This window comes from Anabrus simplex, chromosome 8 (genome assembly GCF_040414725.1).
Source record: "Anabrus simplex isolate iqAnaSimp1 chromosome 8, ASM4041472v1, whole genome shotgun sequence".
Classification (NCBI taxonomy): domain Eukaryota; kingdom Metazoa; phylum Arthropoda; class Insecta; order Orthoptera; family Tettigoniidae; genus Anabrus; species Anabrus simplex.
Window position 1 is genome coordinate 201,489,710 of NC_090272.1, and position 15,274 is coordinate 201,504,983.

Genomic DNA, 15,274 nt, shown 5'->3' on the forward strand with positions numbered 1-15,274 from the left:
TTCCATGGTATCTTCGGCAGACAACACATGATGCAATTGCACTCTTCACAGTTCTTCTTCCACCGAGGATCCAGTATTTCTGTCGGAGCCCGCTGAGCAGAATCTGTGTACCAGCATGACATAACTCTTTGTGTTTTTCCCTAATGAGAGCACGAACTAAAGCATGTTTTGCAGGAAGGATAATAGGACAGCGGAAAGCGTAATCATCCCGACGTGCTATTATCTTTGTTTTCAGTCTCATCACTCCCTCGTCATCAGTGAAAACACAGAGTGTGCTAAATCTCTCGTCCTTTACATCTACAAAACACTCCTTTTGTATGAACTTCATCACAATTTTCTCCGCTCTGGTCGTCTCCTCAACTGATAGTTCTGCGTATATCCTAGTTAATTTTTGTTGTCGACAATTGTGCAGAAATCTCAAGATCCACCCCATCATGCGAACTGTTTTCCGAAAACTCGAGAAATAGTCGAGGTGCCACTCTTGCGTATTTGACTTATTTTCTATTGCGGTCATAGTGTTGACTTTTCTTCTTTTTTCTTCGAACACTTCTTCATCGTTTCTTGTAACTTCGGAGCAGGGCCATTGAGTAGGGGATTGTTTCAGCCATTTCGGACCCTCCCACCATCTCTGTTCCAGTAAATGCTTTGGATCACATCCTCTTGATGCCAGGTCAGCTGGATTCATGGTTCCAGGAACATGTCGCCACTGTTCAGTTCTGGATAATCTTCGGATTTCTTGAACTCTATTCCATACGAATGTTCCCCAAGGTTCGTCTAATTTTATCCAGGATAACACTGTCGATGAGTCACTCCAATAATGAACAATAATTTCCTTTGACCTTAATGATGGTAACACTGATGTGGCAAGTCTAACACCTATGGTAGCTGCTAATAATTCCAGACGTGGTATGGTGATCTTCTTCTTGGGTGCCACTCGTGCCTTTGCTTGTACAAGCCGTAGATCCACGTTATCAATCCTCTGTACTCGCAAGAATATAACTGCTGCATATGCGGTTTGACTAGCATCGCAGAATATATGTATAGAGATATCTTCAACCGATTGCAGCCTTCCAATCAGACATCTGTGAATCTTAATCTCAGCCAGGAGAGGTAGTTCTGCCAACCATTTCAGAAACCTTTTCTTTGTCGGTTCATTTACCTCAGTGTCCCAGTCCAGCTCAGAAGCCCAAAGTTCCTGCAGAATTAATTTAGGGCAGAGAGATACAGGACATGAAAAACCAATAGGATCAAATAATCTATGAGCAGCTCTTAGTATTGTCCTCTTTGTTATTACATCAGGTATGATATCAATGACATGTGCCAGATTCAACTCCATAGTATCGTTTTCTTTATTCCAAACGAGTCCCAACACTTGTGATAGGTTTTCAGTTGTTTTGTCGTGAGAATACTCCCACCCTCGCAGGTTGAAAGATGCCTTCTCCATAATTATTTTTGCCTCTTTCATGAATGAATTGAGCTCAGCTTCATTGTTAACACTTGTAGTACAATTATCTACGTAGAAACATTCTTTCAGTCTTTCTATTGTCGGAACCAAGTAGGGATTGTTATCAACTGCTTCTCTCTTCATCTTGTTCAAATGGAATTCTATTGTTGCCGACAGCAAGAAAGGAGAGCATGCAAGACCGAAAACAACTCTATTATGACGAAACACTTTCATCTTTTCTGTACTTTCCTTATCCCACCAAAAAAATCTTAGAAAGTCACGGTCTCTAGGATGGACGCTTATTTGGAGAAATGCCTTTTCTATGTCTGCGATGACTCCAATATCATTTTCTCTGAACTTCAGTAATGAACTAGGAATCAACTCTATAAGGTTAGGTCCTTTTTCAATACAATCATTTAGAGAAGGAGCGTTCCTCTGTTTCGCAGAGGCGTCAAATACAGGTCTTATCTTGGTGGTGCTGTTCTCTTTCAAGACAGGTCGATGTGGTAAATAGTGTCCGCCATTCGCCAGCTCTTCTTCGGATACCATTGCAATAATTCCTTTCCCCATCCAATCTCGTAAGACGCCATCGTATCCTCCATAATGTTGCTCAGCTTGTAGTTTCATTGTGACTGTCTCCAATCTGCGCTGAGCTATTTCGCAATTGTCCGGAAGAGGTGGATGTTGCTCGCTCCAAGGTAGACACACTTCATATCTGTTGTCTTCATTCAGCCTCACAGTCTCAAGGAAATTCTTCCTAACTCGTTCATTCTTCTCGATGGTAGATTCCTTTTCTGCAGGATCAGTAATTCCAAGAATTTCTAAGTCCCATAGATCACAAATTTTTGTTTGTTTTGAAAACAATGATGTCACCAACAGTGACGCTGCATCCCTTCTAGGTTTATTACTTATAATTTTTCCCATTAGTGTCCACCCTAGAACAGTCTCAACTAGAACTAGACCACACTTTAGTTGATGTGTCTTTCCAGTAAGCAATTCACCTGCGACATCTGCCCCCAGTAGAATCTGTATGGGTCCTCGGTCTTGTACGTCTGTTAAACAAATCTTCAGATCCTTTATCTCATTACTCCAAGTACCATTCCTAACATATGGGACATCTTCACAAATTATTTCTTGGCTCAAAACTTGCAGTTCCTTGGAATAGTTTCCCTCTAATCTTCTTAAACTTATGTTGTAACAATCATGCTTTACCTCTTGGGAACGTACTCCCCCAAACAAAGAGTGTATTAGAGTTTCCTTTCCGACTGACTGGTACCCCATTTGTTCAGCTAAGCCACGCACAATGTAAGATTTAGTAGACCCGGTATCAATGATCGCTCGCACTGTTTTTTGTTTACTCTTACCCATAACAACAACCGCCAGAGTTTGTAAATATACCTCAGGAGAACAAGAGACGTTAGCCATAGACTTATCTACATGAGTGGCATCCTCACTAATCGACTTTCTTTCTCCCTCAAAATTATTTTTTGAAACACTTTCTTTGTCTTTGTTACCAAGTTTATAACACATTAGTACCACATGCTTCCCACCACAAACAATACATCTAATAATGGATTTACAAGCTTTACTTTGATGACCTCTCTTTAAACAATTAAAACAACAGTGCTTGTTACTCAAGATTTTCCTTCTTTCCTCCACAGTCATTTGTTGAGCTTTAATGCATTCTGAACTTGAATGAAGTTTAAGACAAAATACACACTCCTGTCTTTTAGAAATATCAGTAGATAACAAGGCAGAAGCAGTGGGGATATTTGGTTCAGCAGCTTCCCTTGGTTTTTTGCCTCCCTTAATCTTGAGCCCTTGGGATGTATTAATGTTGAACCCTTTCATTGCTAATGAAATTCTTTCCTCACTAACAACTTCACTTTGGAGAAAAGCCATGAGCTGTTTCAAACGATCTTTGGAGACAGAATCACATCTGAAAGAAGTATTCCTTTGCCAGGCCCTTAGTAAGTCTTCTGGCAAGGATGATTCAATTAAGGGGTATAGCATTGCAGTACACTTTTCTGTAGTAACTCCTAAACTTTCCAGAGACCTGAGATGTGATTCTAATTTATCATATAAGCTACTAAGTGTTGGTTTTTCTGTAGAATTTACTGCATTGGTTAAAACTAGCTTCAGTAGTTCACGAACGTAAACTTCTACCTGTAAGTCCTCCCTACCAAATCGAGCTTGAAGACTGTCTATCGCTTTATGATAATTGTCGGCAGTCGGAGGGAAACTTGTGACTAACTCGTACGCTCTAGAACCTTCTATCATAGCTTGAATGAGATACTGGAATTTATCTTCCTCCCCCATGTCCTCATCTTCGTGTATTTTACGGAACTGACTCCAAAAATATAACCAGTCAATTATTTCCCCAGAAAACTTCTTCAATTCTATTTTTGGAAGTCTGTATTTCTTTCTTTCAGCTATATTTTCATTTACTACACTTTGGGTAGAGGAAGCCGGCACAGTGGTATTCAAAAATCTTGTTGCTTTAGCCCTACAGCTCAAGAATTTACGTCTATATTCATCAGCTGATTCTTCCTCATCTGCTATTTGATCAACCTCACAATTATCATCTATCATCTGTTGAAATACCAATCCATCTAAATTAGCGATAGTATCATACCTTTCTTGAAGGATTTCTAGTTGTACCTGAATTTCTTCTGTGTCTGGTTCACCGTCTTGTAACGACGACATAACCTCGTTGTATACTCGTGTAAATAACCGCCGCTTTACGGTCCTTGCTTTCGTGAGGTTTTCCATCTTTTTTTATTTTCACGGGGGTCTTCCTTTATTAATGATGTCCTGTCACGGTCGCCAATAAATGTTAGGTTCACCAATTAAAAATCAGAAAACACCCCGCCGAAGTCATATATTTTACTTTTTATTCAGAAGAAAAAACAAGCACTTCTCTATGTCAGCCATTCACATTTTTTTTCAACACCCACACACACTCTCTAACCCAGACATCTCTCTCTACTGCCAACCCCATCATATTACATTTAATTTCAAATATGTTACAAACTCAACAAGTAGTTTGGTCTCACCATAAACACTCAGAAAACTTACATGATTGCAAAACCTGCACCTGGAACTACTTCCCAAGATTTTAATATTAGCATCTAAACAACCAGGACATTTCTCCTATCTTGAAAGGTTCCTCTTGATATAATGTATGTCAGAAAATAATGTGGAAAGCAGAATCTGTGCTGCCAATGTAGCTTCTGGACGTCTTTCCCATTGGGTTTTCCTGAATAACGATCTTTTTTTTTTGCTAGTCGCTTTACATCGCACCGACACAGATAGGTCTTATGGCGACGATGGGACAGGGAAGGGCTAGGAGTGGGGAGGAAGCGGCCGTGACCTTAATTAAGGTACAGCCCCAGCATTTGCCTGGTGTGAAAATGGGAAACCACGGAAAACCATTTTCAGGGCTGCCGACAGTGGGGTTCGAACCTACTATCTCCAGAATACTGGATACCGGCCGCACTTAAGCGACTGCAGCTATCGAGCTCGGTAATAAAGATCTTAGGGTATGCTTCATACTGCTGGTGGTGGTGTTTCAACATTACTATATGGGTATGAAACATTCACCGCCGTGACATCAAGAAACTGGGACGCTTTCATAAGCAAAAGCTACAGATATTTAATTTTAGATGGGAGGATTACGTGTGTGTTCTTGAAAAGGTACAGATGTACAGTACAGAAGCCTCCATCAACTGTCACCTGTTCAGGTGGATTCGTCACATCCAGTGCATGAATGACAATTGACTTCCTCAACAAATCTTGTAGAGAGAACTTAGCACTGCCAAGAGACTTAGTAGTGCTTCTCTGAATTGCTACAAAGTTCAGCTCAAGAAGGCCACGATGAGCACAGATATAAAAACAGAATACAGGGCATACTCAAGCAGAAGACCACACTCGCTACCTTGCAAACGTCTCACCTGGCAGAGTCCAATTTGAAGATGTACATTGATGACAAGAAATAAAAGCTTGTAGAACACCAAAATTTGCTAAATTCAGGCATGCCCTTCAACTTTTATTAGGCATAACACACTGACTGCATGTTTTTCAAAGGGATTGGCCTTCTAAGTCATCAATAAACAAAAGAAACAACAGGCAAAAAAAAAAAAAAAAAAGTCCTCTTGGCTAAGAATATCAATGGACGATGGCAACAAACAGGGTAAAAATGCAGGTTGTAAAGTAATTGCAGTTTAAATTTTTCTTTAAAATACCAAATTATTATGTGTTTATGAAAGAATGCTCAAATTATGACCTAATGCCAAACAAAGACCAAATATGCATTATTTTATAAAACAAAATAAAGAAATTGTGAGAAGAGTTGGTAGATCTGAATCAAAATCCAGTTACACATAAAATTAGAGGTAAGGAACAAAATACAACTTGTTATAGAGATCTGAGTTTTAGCAGTTCTAACAAAGGATAAAATGGGCTTTGACTGGCAACATTTATGAACTGCTGACCCAAAACAATCATTTTTAAAATCTGAAGAAAGAATGAAGATTCCTACTTCTTAGTTTCCTTACTTTGAAAGAGAGACTCCACCAGGCTTGTTGATGAGATCCTCATGGTGGAGAACAGACTCGTTCCATGGCACATCTAGGAAATTTAATATGCGGTTCATCCACTCCCGTGGGTGTAGCACCAACTGTTCATAGTGCACCATGAGGCACCGTGAAGACCCCACTTCGCGACACTGATTGTACATAACCTGGATTGCCGAATTCCACTTCATCAGACATTGTCTGTAGTTGGTCAGGTCAAATCCTGTGATGGTCACCTGAAACAACAACACATGTTCCAAATTGTGTTCTTGAGCATGACATACCGTACCAAAAGGTTGAACTACCACACTTAATATAAAAATTCAAGTAACAAATAAAACCTGAGAATTTAGTAGTAAAGAAAGATTAATTTTCAAAAGAATTAATCACATATATTACAACTGTATCATGGTTAGAAAATGCTCCGTTTAATGATTACAGAGTATGAGTCTCAATCGAGTTGGTTAAAATTCCCTGTGTGTGTCTGGTGAGTGGGCAATGAAATATCCACCTAACCCATACAGCTCACCCAGTGATGTCATGGTCTCAATTAGTCTGCAATAAGCTTCTGTACAGCACGATTGATCCTTATACAGCAGAAATTAAGCTTCTTTTTACCGATTATGTCAAGCAATCTTCTTCTTCACTTGGTTATGTAAAGCAATATTATAGTTTGCTTGGTTATGTAAAACAATATTATATTTTGCTTGCTTATGTAAAGCAATCTTCTACTTTACTTGGTTATGTAAAGCAATATTCTGCTTCGCTTGGTTATGTAAAGCAATATTATACTTTGCTTGGTTATGTAAAGCAATATTCTGCTTCACTTGGTTATGCAAATCAATATTATACTTTGCTTGCTTATGTAAAGTAATATTCAACTTCACTTGGTTATGTAAAGCAATATGATACTTTGCTTGTTTATGCAAAGTAATATTAAACTTCACATGGTTATGTAAAGCAGTCTTCTACTTTGCTTGATTATGTAAAGCAGACTACTACTATATGGTATTTGGTTATGTAAAGCAATTTTCTAGTTCAACTGGGTATGCAAAGTAGATGTCTTCATCACTTTATTATGTAAAGAAGTCTTCTACTCATGCCACATGCCAAGCTGACTGGCTTGTGATTATTTACATTATGTTCATCACCCCTTTCTTCGTACATACGGGCTACAATAGCACTTCAAATTCATTTGGTATAGTTCCTTCATGGATACAGTAACCAAACAAGTAACTTATTTTAGATGTGGTAGTATATCCCAACTCATTGCTTTTTAGTGTATATATTCCCAGAATTCTAATCAATCCCAACTAAATTCTAGATTTAGACTGTTTTTTGGGTGGGTGGGGGGATATCTTCATTACCATAGGTAAATTTTAGTACTTTACCAGCTTTGGGCACGTCCTGCAGCACGACAGTATCGTTATATCCAATTATCTTTGCATACCGCTGAAAATACTTCTGCCATGAATGGGTCATGTCATAAATATTTAAATTCTTAAAGAGGATGAAAAATGATGAGGAAGTTCTGACCACCAGGAAAACAAGGGAGGTTCAGTACTTTGGTCACATTTCGAGGAATGAAAGCAGATATCAACTATCACAGTCTATTCTTAAAGGAAAGATGCCACGAAAGAGAAAAGTTTTTAAGAGAAATACTTCCTGGTTAAAGACCCTCAGAATTTGGACCCATGTAAGCTACAGAATTGCAGAGAAAAAACTGCCAAGATGGTTGCCGACATCCAGAATGGGTAGGGACTAAGCAGAAGATGATACCTTGGCGAAGTGATACAATCTAAGGTCGTAATATTGAAAGAAGATATCTGGCAATTCTTAGAGGGAGGTCCGTTTACTACCTGCCTGGGTTGGACTAAGGGAGTAGGGGCTATGATTGCCATGGAAACGTGGGCTGGTCCACTGTGGTTGCCATGGAGATAAGCCTGCTGGCCAGCTCATGTTGCGTGGAGTTGCCAAACCGGTCACTTCTGAGTTATGAACAACAGAACACAGCGGTCTGAACTAACGAACAAGTGGGTCGGAAGCGAAGGGAAGGAGAAGGGAATATAGGAATGTGGCAACACCTTGCAATGTTCCTCCCTCCAGCCCTATCTGTCAGAATGCTTCTTTCAATATTACGGGTATGGGCATTTACGATGGAGATCGTCAAGACTTAGCTAGATTAATTAATTAACCATACGCAGTTAAAATCGCTGGCCCGGCCGGGAATCGAATTTAGACCCAACTGGGTTAACAAAGCGGTACAAAAATAATGTCGGTTAATAGCGGTTTATTTGGCTTAGATGCGAGCAGGTGAGATTTATCATATCTCCCAGTGAGCCGAAGTCAACACGTCACAGGGAGATACGGTTGCCCACACCGTCTTCTAAGTGAACCTGGTGTAACGGGTTCAAAACGTACGTACAGGAAGAAAGCAAAATTTGCTTAACAAGACTCAATCTGCCACCTTATCACAACTTTGCTAATTCTAAAAAATGGATTTCAAGACCCTCGGAAGATCGGGGAATACTAAAAGACCTGGAATTTCAGATACGCTGCCTTGACGAGACTGAAACACTTGCTCATGTCCTTGGCTCGTGCCGACACGGCGAAACTCTGCGCATCGGAAGGCATGATCAAATAAGAACCATCATCGCTCAGGCCCTCAGAAGAACCGGAGTCACCGTCCTTGAAGATATTCATGGTCTGGCAGAGAACGGAAGCACTCGAATGATCGATATGACTGCCTACAAACACAACGATGTAGGATATATAACTGATCCAACCATCCGCTTCGAATCCTCCGAGAGTCAACCCAACTATACTGATCGTGAAAGGAAGGGAATATACAGTATGAGCCCACAATTCCATTTTACAAGCAAGCATACAAACTAAACAAGATCGAAATCACAGTAGGTACACAATCGGAAGTAGGTACACAATACCGAAAAATTTCGCCGAGAGTTCTGCAAGACCTTCCACCTACCCAACTCTTTGATGATTGATTTGGTGCGTTCTGCCTTAAAATCGTCAATAAGTATTTTAAGAATCAATCTTCGTTGAATTTCCTTTAAAACGAATAGATTTTTTTTCTTTATCAGTCCATTACACACTTTTAATTGGTCTTTTAGACAACCCCTAAATTGAGGTGGTGTTACTATGTAATAAATAAATAAATAAATAAATAAATAAATAAATAAATAAATAAATAAATAAATAAATAAATAAATACATAAATAAATAAATAAATAAATAAATAAATAAATAAATAAATAAATAAAAGCGATAGTAAATTCTTCTTCTTCTACTCCCTAGTGTTTATCCCGCGAAATTGAAGGGCTCACTTTTCTGCACTTCGGTTTACATCGCTTCCGATCCTTGGCGTCAACTCGAGTGATGCCCGCCAAGCACATGTCCTTCCGTAGTGCGTCAAGTCATTTCTTCCTTAGCCGTCCCGTGGTCGACAACCCTTAGGATTCAAATCTAGAGCCACCTTCGCAACTGCGGTAGTACTGCTGCGTAGTACGTGACCATACCATCTTAGATGAGTCTTCCGCATTTTGTCAGATTTGCAACCACTCCAAATGCCGCTCTGACATCCTAGTCCCTTACGTGGTCCAATTTGCTGAGTCCTCGCGAACATGCAAGCATCGTCATTTTCATGACATGGAGATGATGCTCATGTCTTTTTGTGACTGGCCAGCATTCCGCCCCGTGTAGTGCTACGGGGCGAACGACAGGTCTATACATGTTTGATCTTCTGGTCGAAAAGGACTCCCGTAAATTGGCGCCACTTCATCCAGGCTTCGTAAATGGAGGATAGTAATAACTGTTTTCGCGCGAATCAATAGTAAAATTAGCGGTAAATTAATAAATATCATTCTTACTAGATAATTTACATCGACTAGAGCAATTTTGTTACTTTCATAGATCTGTCTCTGTCTTATCCTTGGCTTTGACAATATGAAAGTGACTGAGGTATGAGCGATGCTAGTAATGCCAATCCTTATGCAGCCAGTCATTGCTATCAATGCGTGGTGTGAAAATGTTGCTCATAGGGTCGGTTGGTGTATGCATTTCAGTGGGCTTGGCAGACTGATATGTAATAGCAACTCTGGCTCGGTGAGGAAAGCAACGGGAAACTACCTCACTCCTCATTTCCCTAGTACGCCTCTTCAGTGATGCTTAGGCCATCTATGACAGCTAATGGCAGTGCTGTTGAGGATCCCACCGGCGGCATCGCTGACGGACTGAACATACATTTCGCTGTAGACACGACTCTCTTCTGTGGCATTCCGCTTTATCGCGCCGTCTTTTGTTTCTTTCCTGAGGTCCAGGGCTAGCATCGATGAATGTTATGTCTATGAATTCTCAATGTCTTTGTCCATCACGACTAGCGCAGGCAATTCAAACGAGAAAATTGATGTGAAAAGTATATTGTAACACAAAAATGATTTTTGTTGAAAGAAAAATAGCATGATCGATGGACCAATAATTATATTAGTCAACAACTCGCCCCACCAAGTAACATCAAGGAAAGCAAAGCAAAGCAAAGCAAAGAGGTTCAAAGCAGTTAAGTGAGCAAAGACTTCATACACAAAAGTGTTACATGAACAAAAGACATACTGAAGCACTGTGACGTAGTAGAATTGATAGTCGTAATGAAGTATGTAATGTACATATTTCTCTATTAATAATATTTCTTAGTTTATCGCTAATTTTACTCTTGATTTGCGTAAAAGCATTTATTATCTTCCATTTAGGACAAGAATTTTAATGCAATTTTATGGATACGATTCGTTCACGTAACCCTGGCAGTGTATCACAATCTGAAACAGTGATTTATACCGAATATTTAAACCAATTTGTTTTAGGAAGATCAATGCCGTCGATGAAGATAGACCCATTTCCTTGATCTCCACACTCCAAGTTTTCAGTTTTCCTGACGTGAAGTCGCAGTCTATGTTTATCCAAGTGACTTTTCCAGTGTTTTTAAAATGATATTTGTTCGTGGCGTCGACCACCGACTGTAGATCTTTTGCCACTACTTGCACCATATGATATGAACCTTCGTGTAATTGTAATTGCGGAAGTTCAGTGTTGAATGTGAGGAAAGGAACGTTAAGGACGACACAAACATCCAGTCCCCAGGCCAGGGATATTAATCATTTACAATTAAAAATCCCTGACCCTGCCGGGAATCGAACCCTGGGCCGCCGGGTGACAGACTTTCTAGTGTTACATTTAAGAAAGAACTGAACGATTCATTCGTTCCCCAAAACATGTCACTTTGTACCTTCCTTTGAAAATTAAAGGAACCGTTAACGAAAAGGATAACTTAATATACTGTATGTGCACACCACGATTGAGATGGAAGAAAACAATCCAACGCAGTATTATAGAAAGAAACCTGAACTGGGACACAGTGTTGGAGGAGGAGTGGTGGACAGACCCAAGAAAGTGGAGATGAACCACATTTACCCCTAGCCGCCTACAGCTGGATAAAGGGAAATAATGATAATGATGATGATGAACATATATGTTGAAATTGCCTCAGGAAAAGAACTTACCTTCCTTGATATGATGGAGTGTACCGTGGCTCGGCCGTCCCTCAGCATGAAGATAAACTTGGCTTGTGGGAACAGCTCTCCCAGATACGAGGCTGATTTAAGAGTAAGGGGATCCTTGTTGCACAACCGTGGTGCTGGATCTCCGTGCCGGGCAATGATCTCCAGACAAAACGCTGCGATGGCAGAGTCTAGTACCTGCAAAACAATTATGTCATCTGTAACAATATTATAAAGAGAGAAAATCTGTTTGTTTATGGAACCTCTCAACCGATTTCAGTAATTCGTTCACTGGTACAAAGACTCGTTGGCTGAATGGTCAGAGAGTCCCGGGTTCGATTCCCGGCCGGGTCGGGGATTTTATCCTTCATTGGTTAATTCCAGTGGCCCGGGGGCTGGGTGTTTGTGCTGTCCCCAACATCCCTGCAACTCACACACCACACATAACACTATCCTCCACCACAATAACACGCAGTTGCCTACATATGGCAGATGCCGCCCACCCTCATCGGAGGGTCTGCCTTAGAAGGGCTGCACTCGGCTATAAATAGCCACACGAAAACAACATAACTGGTACAAAGCTCATCTGTTCATTATTATTATTATTATTATTATTATTATTATTATTATTACCTCCAAAGAGGTCTGGTACGGGTCTTCCGAGTTCATGCCCATAGGCGGCCTGCGCGCCTGTGAGGATGAGGCCTAACCTAAGATGAATTCTAACGCTGAAGACGGCACAAACACCCGAGTCAGTGGAATAAAACACCTAAGGTTAAAATCATCGATCCAGCTGGGAATTGAATCCGGGACCCTTTGGACTAAACGTCAACATGCTAACCAGTAAGTCACGGAGCCAGACGCACAGGTTATTGTAATGGGCGAGCTAGGAATGGCTGAAAAATAACGTAGCGGTTATTTTGTCACGCTCACGTATATGCAACTGTTACGATGTGTAACGGATATTAAAAAATAACCTGTTACTGTTACTTTTCGAAAAGCAAAATAAACTCCTAAAATGCAACTGTCTTTCCACGTCGTAACTTCTAACAGTAAAAATGAAATGGCGTACGGCTTTTAGTGCCGGGATGTGTCCGAGGACTTCGGCTCGCCAGGTGCAGGTCTTTCGATTTGACTCCCGTAGGCAACCTGCGCGTTGTGATGATGAAGACAACACATACACCCAGCTCCCGTGCCAGCGGAATTAACCAATGATTCCCTGCCGGGAATGGAACTCGGGACCCCTGTAACCAAAGGCCAGCACGCTAATCATTTAGCCATGGAGCCGGACACTTCTAGCAGTGAAATAATGAATAGTTCTTTCTCCCCACTTCACCGTCCATTGCCAACTATCTTTAGAGGTCAAAACCTTTTTAAGCCCACAAGACATAAAGATAAAACTTCTCCAAACTTTGATACTACCAATACTTGACTATTGCGACATTGTCCTCGTTGATGCGACTCGTGAACAAACTACGAAACTTCAACGAGCACTGAACTCTGGTCTTCGATTTGCTTTCAACTTTAGTTATGACGCTCACATAATCCCCAGCTACACAGCTCTTTCCTGGCTGAAACCCGACAGGCGACGAAGTTTCATATTCTCACGTTGATATATCGAACTCTGAACGAAAATCTACCCAATTACATTTCTTTAAAATTCCATTTACTGACCTCATTCCATAATTGTAACACTAGATCTGGCACTTCCCTCGCTATTCCCGTCAACCGCTCTTTAATATATGATAGATCCTTCGTTGTGGTTGCGTCACGAATTCGGAATTCACTTCCAGCTGCTGTCAAGAACTCTAAGTCGATATCAAAATTTAAGACTGCATTCAGAGATTACCTGTTGAATACCACTGATTTTTTCGTGTGATTGGTGACGTGTGATAGCTTGTGTGATTGTGGTACGTAGGATAATCATATTGCCATTTTACTGTACAGCTGAAGAACAATTGTTTCTAATAATTTATATTATTATTATTTTATTGTTATAATGTAAATGTATATAATATTTAGCTTTCAACACATGTACATAGACCACTATTTATTGCCATACTTGTTTGTCCGTTACTTATGAATTGTGTTCTGTTTATGCATTGGCTTATATTTTTCAGTTTTTATATTACTTGTATTTTACTGTTTCGTATTTCTTTTTCACTTTTATGCTGGGGATTTCTTTTTATTTTGTTCTGTTTTATTTTATATGTTGTGCTTTACTTTCTTTCTTCATTATATGTTCTCCAAATATGTTCTTTAGCTTAGTTCTTTTTGATTTTATGGTAGTAATTTGTTTTATATATGTATTATCCTGTAATTTACGTGGTTAAGTGTAAGAGAGGGCCACAGCCCTAACTTCGCCACTGCTAAAGTCAAATCCGAGCTCGATAGATGTAGTCGCTTTAAGTGCGGCCAGTATCCAATATTCGGGAGATAGTGGGTTCGAACCCCACTGTCGGCAGCCCTGAAGATGGTTTTCCGTGGTTTCCCATTTTCACACCAGGCAAATGCTGGGGCTGTACCTTGAATAAGGCCACGGCCGCTTCCTTCCCACTCTTAGCCCTTTCCTATCCCATCGTCGCCCTAAGACCTACATACGTCGGTCCGACGTAAAGTGACTTTCTAAAGTCAAAAATAAATAAATAAATAAATAAATAAATAAATAAATAAATAAATAAATAAATAAATAAATAAATAAATAAATAAATAAATTTGTTACGATCACATTTTCCTTTAAACTTCAAATAAAAACTCTCAAGTGTAGGATTTGAACTGGAGCTAGTTAAACAAATATTTCACTATTTCAATTAATAGTTGAATTGAGTGAAAACTTCGTAATGGGCTTCTAATAATAATACATTTCCTAATCAAGTCTCTGATGGAAAGAATAAAATACTGTATGATTACTTGATTATTCTTGAATAGAAGAAACGAAAAGCGCACCCAATTTCTTGTTAGAAAGTTTATGGTGTCTTGTAATTTAGATCCGTTTAGACATTAATAATAATAATAATACTAATAATAATAATAATAATAATAATAATAATAATATCATAATAAATCACTACTGATCTGCATTTAGGACAGTCGCCCAGGTGGCAGATTCCCTATTTGTTGTTTTCCTAACCTTTTCTTAAATGATTGCAAAGAAATTGGGAATTTATTGAACATCTCCTTTGGTAAGTTATTCCAATCCCTAACTTCCCTTCCTATAAACGAATATTTGCCCCAATTTTTCCTCTTGAATTCCAATTTTATCTTCATATTGTGATCTTTCCTAGTCCGACTCATTGGCTGAATGGTCAGCGTTGAGGCCTTCGGTTCAGAGGGTCCCGGGTTCGATTCCCGGCCGGGTCGGGGATTTTAATCGTCTCTGATTAATTCTTCTAGCCCGGGGACTGGGTGTTTGTGTTTGTCCCAACACTTTCCTCTTCATATTCACACAACACACTACACTACCAACCACCACAGAAACACGCAATAGTGATTACATCCCTTCATATAGGGTTGGCGTCAGGAAGGGCATCCGGCCGTAAAACAGGGCCAAATCCACATTGCGACACAGTTCGCACCCGCGACCCCACAGGTGTGGGATAAGCGGTAGAAAAAGAAAAAAAGAAGAAGAATAATAGTGATCTTTCCTACTTGTAAAGACACCACTCAAACTTATTCGTCTACTGATGTCA

The 15,274-nt window shown here is 39.9% G+C and overlaps 1 protein-coding gene across 2 annotated transcripts in view; it reads right to left on the reverse strand.

Moving 5' to 3' along the window:
* Positions 1 to 15,274, reverse strand: part of Tpst (tyrosylprotein sulfotransferase) — a 662,871-nt gene that overhangs the window by 22,046 nt on the left and 625,551 nt on the right. For both annotated transcript variants that reach the window (XM_067152638.2, XM_067152640.2), the window contains 2 exons: positions 11,589 to 11,783; positions 6,001 to 6,254 (listed from right to left, as the gene is read on the reverse strand). In XM_067152638.2, coding sequence (XP_067008739.1) covers positions 6,001 to 6,254; positions 11,589 to 11,783 — 449 coding nt within the window. The remainder of the gene's footprint in view (positions 1 to 6,000; positions 6,255 to 11,588; positions 11,784 to 15,274) is intronic.